Raw genomic sequence first — 6,521 nt, forward strand, 5'->3', positions numbered from 1 at the left:
AAAAGTGTGAAAAGCCCACAGGGAAGGCAGTGTCTTCCCACTTTGCAAATGACTAGGCAAGAGAACTCATTTCCTGCTGTGGGGTAATGTGTGCTAAGGAAATCATACATGCTAATACTTGCACATTGAGTTCTTTGTGCTAACTTGAGTTCCACAATGCGAAGAAACTTGGTGAATGCAAAATCTCAGTGAATTAGTAATGGAGCATTTGGCTTAATGCAAATAATTTTTCAGCCTAGTACTAAAAAATTTCTGAGTACCCAAAGAAAGACAGGGCAAGATAATTAGTACATTGATATTTGATAGAAGAGAAGCTTTTATGGGATTTTTAATTACCAGAATGCCCATTTCGTTATGTCATGGCTTTCAGTGGTCCCTGTGAAGGCAAAATGTAATTCTCAAATATTTGAAAACAGAGGAATAAATTAGACGTTTTCCTGGGATTCAAGTGCTCAAAACAGGCAATGAACATGCCTGGTGTATTCTCAGAGAAAAGGCACACAAGTAATAGAGGCAGTACATGTAAAAGCACAGGAAACGTACAAGAGAGAACGAGCTTAATAGCTTGTCAGTAAATGTGTAGACACCAACTCTACAAAGCGTTTACAACCATATATAACTGTCCTGGCAGGAATCTACAGTCAAAATACTTTTACTTTAGTAAATCACCATGTATGTTGAGTTGCAGTGTTTAGACTGCTAGGCTAGACAGACATTACACATAAGCTGGTTTAAGCCTGTAACAGAACAGACATTCAGTGCACATAAACCTATTTCAAAATGCCCAAAACCAGTTAGAGATAAATCTGGGTGAATGTAGCATCAGACTTAACTGATTTGGCTCAATCCAGTTTATGCAATGTCTGTCCCAGATCCCTTGCTGGTTTAACTTAAACCAGAGTCCCCCAGCATCCTGGCATGCTCTCTGGGCTGGGCTCTCTGCTCCTGCCTAGCAGGGCTGGCCCTGGCCTTCTGCCCCCCAGTAGAGCAGGGACAGGCAGGGGCAGGGGTCTGGCTAGAGAGGGGTTTAACTCTTCCCTCCCTATCCTACTGGCAAGGACCCAAGCTGGGTCTGCTGGGCACTCCCCCTCACTGCTGCAGCAGCAGAGTGGCGTGGCCCCAGAGTCAGAGGGGACAGGGGTGGGGGATATTCTCTCCTCTACCCCCACTGCCCCCAGGGGACCACAGCCGGGTCTGCCTGCATCCTTGGGACAAGCGGTGGAATGAACCCGCTGCTGCACCCTCCACTGCTCCACTGGACCCTGGAGGGAGAGGAAATAACCCCTGTCCTTGCCCTCCTCCCCCAGGGGCCCTGCTTGGCCACTGCAGCAGCGAGGGGGCAGGTCCCTTGATGGGGGCAGCAGCTCCTGTCATAGTGTTGAGGAGTTGAAGCCCCTTCCTGGTGGAGGGACCCGCTGCAGTGGACTGCATGCAGCAGCACTGGGGCCCAGAGCCCTCCAAGCCCTCCCAGCACCCTGGTCCATAGCAGCTTCCCCTACCCTACAGTATGCCTCTCCCCCCTGCCCGCTCAGGAAAGGGCTCACACTCCAGGAAACCATGATAGGGCTGCTGCCCCCATCATGGTCACTCCCCCCTTGTTAATCCAGCAGCTGGGTGGGGAGGTGGGGACCAGACGCCACTGGCAGGGCCCCCTGGGTGGGGCAGGGAGCAGGGTTATTCCTCCCTTTGCCCCAGGGCACTGCAGCAGGATCTGCTCAGCAGCAGTGGCCACGGTGGGTAGACCCCACTGCAGTGCCCCGGGTGCAAAGGGAGAAATAACCCCACTCCCAGCCCACCACAAGGGGCCCTGCTGGCACCGGGTCACTGGAGCAGCGAAGAGGGGGTGACCATGATGGAGACAGCAGCCACATCACAGTTTCACAGAGTGCAAGCCCCTTCCTGGGGTGGGGGGTGGGGATGTGCTGCGGGGTAGGGAAAGCTGCTATGCACCACAGCGCTGGGGCGGGGGGAGCTCTGGCCCCTTCCAGGCCCCTGTGCTGCCACACACAGTCTGCCACAGCTCTGCCTGCCCCGCAGCGTGGGCCCATGCTGGGAAGGGCCTCGTGTTCCCCCACACTATGACAGGGGCTGCTGCCCCCATCAAGGACCTTGCCCCATTGCTGATGCAGTGGCTGGGTGGACGTGTGGCTAGGAATGGGGGTTATTCCCCCTGCCTCCAGCATCTGGCAGAGGGGACACCAAGGAGCTTATTCCACCACCTGCCCCAAGCAGGGAGCGAGCATGGCGGTGGTGGCAGGCAGAGCTGGCTGCAGTCCTGCAGGGGCAGTGGGGGTAGAGGGGAGAATAATCCTCCTCCCTGCCCCCCTCTGCCTCAGGGGCCATGCCAGCCTGCCACTACAGCAGCGAGGGAAGTGCCTTGCAGACCCAGCTTAGGTCCCTGCTGGTGGGACAGGGAGGAGGGAATAAACCCCTCTCTGGCCAGTTTAGCCCAGGCTGGCCATGGTCCCCCCACAGCACCACTCCCCAGACGGATGCTCTGGCACCCCCCGGCTCCTGGCGTGAGCAGCTGCAGGCATATGCATTTGCCTTAGTCCAGAGGGCAATGTCTGTGCTGTTACAAACTGGTTCAACCTAGGCAGGTTAGACTGACCTGCAAAGGTTGAATAACTCAGGCTCCAGCTTTTTGAATGTCTGTCCCTAGCCCTAGAAATCTTTTCCAATGGCACCCAGGAAAAATATGGAATGAAAATTAAAATGATCTAATCATAGAAAAGCAAGTATATATCAGAGCATCCTCATGCCTCCAAATATGCTTAGCTTCAAGAAGCCAAGGCAGTAAATTCCATGTTCTTAGGCCAAAAATATTTTAGAACTAAAATCACTGTTGCAATTTAATCTCTAACTATCTACTGGAAATGAATAATGTGGCCGTATGTAGGTGTTAGCTGATGATACCATTAACAGTGGTTCTCTCATCAGAGGGGCAAAGTCAAGCTATTCTACCTACTTCTCCAGGCCTAGTGAACACTTTATGTACACACCAAACCCAGTTCTTCAATGCACTGTTCCTCTAACTACCCCTGTGGATTTGAAAAGTCCTAGCACCCTTATTTTCAGGATGAGGTTGTACAGGGAATAGAAACCCAATCCATAAACCCCAGATCAGCCATCTTGCCACTGAGGCATTTTTCTTCTTTTCTTTGGGTAGATCATAAGAACTGAGCTAACTCCACATCTGTCACAGCAGATAGGAGAGAACTATACTGGTGTGGTTATGGGGAAGTTTGATCTGTTGCTCTCATTGATGCCATTCTACCTACATAGCTTCAGAGAGGATGTCAGTCTTCAGGACTGTCAGTCAGCTCTAGGAACCAGATTATCTTATCTTGGAACTCTTAATAATACACAATTTGTTTAGCCACAGCGAGGCTTTGAAGCAGCAGCCTTGTGCAATAGAAATGAGGAAGTATACCAAGCGGTCTCAATATGGTGTGTCACAAGATTGTGTAACCTATATTCCCCACCCTCAGTACATTATTACCAGTAAAGTAGGCTGCTTTTAAAAACAATGATTTCATTCATTTCTCTTTGCTGATTGGCTGGCTAAATTAAGAAACACAAGCATATTCCTTTAAATGCAGTACCGATAATGACTGTCTCTAAAGAGTGGTAGAAAACTGTCTCCCAAAGAACCTCTGGGAGATAATGAGATTCGAGAAATTACTATAGCCTTGGTCTACAAGGAAGGAAAGAAGAGCAAACCTGAAATCACTAACTGGTAAGTCTCACTACTCTTTTCTCTAGTAACATAATGACATGTGGATGAAGAGGGGAGAATCACTTAAGTTTGCAGTGGTAACAGACTCCTAAGGAACACTGATTTGTAAAGGGTAGATATGGTCAGTGATAATAAAATGTCACTTTTTCATAGATGCAGGGGGAAATAGGAGATGTAATCTAGCTACAATACTTCAAGCTCCATCACACTTTCAAATGAAATCATCCTATTTAGAAAATGAACACTGTTATGGAGTGAGAACTGTCCAAATGACTGCAAATAGGGGAAGAGGAAAACAGCAATATATTGAGTTAGGGGCAATATCCTAAGTTAGAAATGGAGTTCTGTATTGGGGCCATGCAGGGATCTGGGTTAGGTCCACATCTTTATTCTTTGGTCTAAAAGACAGAATAAATAATGTCAATGAAAATTACAGGTGATGCTACACATGGAGGAACTGTGAGGGCAAATGATACAAAAGGACTTCAAAAATTAGCAATGGAATAAAACAATGCAGCGGGAAAGATGCTAAATGTATGCAATTTTCCCCTCTCAAAAGGTATTTGCTAAACATTGGAAGCTTGAAGCTGAAGGAATTCATTTGCACCCATTCTATCTTCCAGAAGATGATTACGCTTAGAAAAAAGCTAACAGTTGTGGGTGATGTTGCCTGTGGCAAGACATGCCTCTTGCTCGCTTTCTGCCAGGAGCAGTTTCCCAAATATTATGAGCCAACAGTGTTTGAAAACTATGTCACTGACATTGAAGTTGAGGGAAAGCCGGTGAAGCTGATGCTCTTTGATGTGGCAGGGCAGCGACAAATCAATGTCCAGCACATCCGCTCCTTGTTCTATCAAGACACTGATGTCATCTTAATGTGCTTCTCAGTGGACAATCCAAATTCACTGCAGAATATCCTTGATATTTGGGTTCCAGAAGTCAGACATTTCTGCCCCACAACACCCATTGTCTTGGTGGCTACTAAGAAAGAACTAAGAAATGATGAGAGTGTCCAGAAAAGACTTGCCGTGATGAGACAAGAGCCGATTAGGTCTGCGGAAGGAAAGGCCTTGGCTGCTAGCATTGGGGCATATGCCTACTTGGAGTGCTCTGCAAAGACAAAAGAAGGAGTTGAGAGACTCTTGGAAGTAATTGGCCAAGCTGCAACACAGGATGGAGCAAAGGCAACAAGAACACAGTGTACATCCTGTGAAGTGCTATGAGAAAAGCAAAAGTTATTTTGCTCTTTAACCTTTTGAAGTGAAAAGGTATGTGAGAGTTTCCATGAATTTTGCACAAATGTTCTTATAGGACCAAATGGTTGTCCTCTATGGAAGCACACATATAACCAACAAAAATCTAGTATTCCTCTAATAGAAACTCCACAAAGCCATTCTGGTGGGAAGTAAGTAGGATTTGCTTCCTCCTGTCCCCTCAGGAACCAGCTGGGGATAAAAATGCCAGAACTGCATGGGTCTCAGAGCAGGCCAAAGCCAAAATTCACCACTAAGGCTATGTGATTTATATTATTCTATATTGGGCATATCTACACACACGCTTTAAATGCACAGTAGCCTATTTTACTGGACATTAAAGCATTGTGTAAAGAACACATGCTATTGCACTAATGCACAGTAAATAAGCTACTGCACATTAAGTGTTATTAAAAAAGCATGTGCTTGCATTACTGCACATTAGGACAGCCTAATGTGCATTTAGTATCCCACATCGAATGTACTAAATTTAATGTACATTAGGAAAAGCGCATTAATGCATGTGTAGACGCACCCATTACTTCTTATCCTGTGGCCGTTGTTCAACCCTGTCAGCATGGATTTGGTGTTAAGGAAACATGGTGGCAAAGCTTCTCTTGTTTGAAGCTCCCCTCTACATGCTTCCACAGAAGGGATGGTATCTATGGGATCAGGGGTCCACATGCAAAATACAAGCGCGAGTTGCATTATCTTTGCCAGGTGTCCAGTGGGATCAATGCCTGTAGCACAAGGTCAAACATTTCCCCTCTTTGTATCCCCAACATTACAAACCTAGTATGCTAGCTGCTATGAAGGCAACAGTGTCCATCCCTTCCACAAACCACAAGTCTGCCAAATAATTCTTTACTTAATTTGTATGTTGATTTGGCTCTGATAAATGGAGGAAGAGATTTGAGGGCTCTTCTGAGACTGTGCCTTGATGTCATCTAAACCTCCTTACATTTCTGCACTTATATCTTTTTCTCCTTCTCTAGTATTTGTGGACAAAACAATGAAGTAAAGAGAAAGCCAGAGACCATGACATCAATTAGGCAGAGCAAGATGGAGACATCTCAGCAGGAACCACTGTCAAGAAGCCAGTGCAGATGAACTGTAGTGGCAGGATGCAGCTGGTGTTGGATGCCTTCATGCATGCCTCCTCACTATCAAGGATGCATGAAGACCTTTGCTGTCAGTCCTGGAAATAGAGACTTGGGTTCTGGCTACAGAGGTAAAGGCTCTATACAGGATGAGTTGAATGGAAAGCGGTACTTCAATAAATACCTTAAAATCCTGATATAAAGAAGCACAAAGTAATTTATTGAGCATATTATGGCCTGTTGTGCAGGACAACATGAAGTGAGTAGGTCTCTTTGTTGTCTCAGTGTTGGCTCAGTCATTGAGGCATCTTGGTTTCTACTCCTCAGAAAAAAAATCAAGCAGAGTACAGAAAATCTTTGTCAGGATTTCTTGATTTAACAGACTAGCTCTTCCATTAAGTTGCATTGGATTTTTTCTCACCCATTCTT

At 46.6% G+C, this 6,521-nt stretch overlaps 1 protein-coding gene across 2 annotated transcripts; it reads left to right on the plus strand.

Annotated features, from left to right (window-relative positions):
* Window positions 1-2,429: 2,429 nt before the first annotated feature.
* On the plus strand, window positions 2,430-6,283 carry LOC102569103 (ras-like GTP-binding protein RHO). 2 transcript variants are annotated; one of them, XM_006269352.3, is made up of 3 exons: window positions 2,430-3,739; window positions 4,176-5,007; window positions 5,988-6,283. In XM_006269352.3, the coding sequence occupies exon 2, from the start codon at window positions 4,276-4,278 to the stop codon at window positions 4,960-4,962; it is 687 nt and encodes a 228-aa protein (XP_006269414.1). In that variant the 5' UTR covers window positions 2,430-3,739; window positions 4,176-4,275; the 3' UTR covers window positions 4,963-5,007; window positions 5,988-6,283. The 2 variants fall into 2 exon arrangements, with proteins under 2 accessions (XP_006269414.1, XP_006269415.1); XM_006269353.3 differs by having other exon boundaries at window positions 4,299-5,007.
* The last annotated feature ends 238 nt before the right edge of the window (window positions 6,284-6,521 follow it).

This window comes from Alligator mississippiensis, chromosome 1, assembly GCF_030867095.1.
Source record: "Alligator mississippiensis isolate rAllMis1 chromosome 1, rAllMis1, whole genome shotgun sequence".
NCBI classification, from domain to species: Eukaryota; Metazoa; Chordata; order Crocodylia; family Alligatoridae; genus Alligator; species Alligator mississippiensis.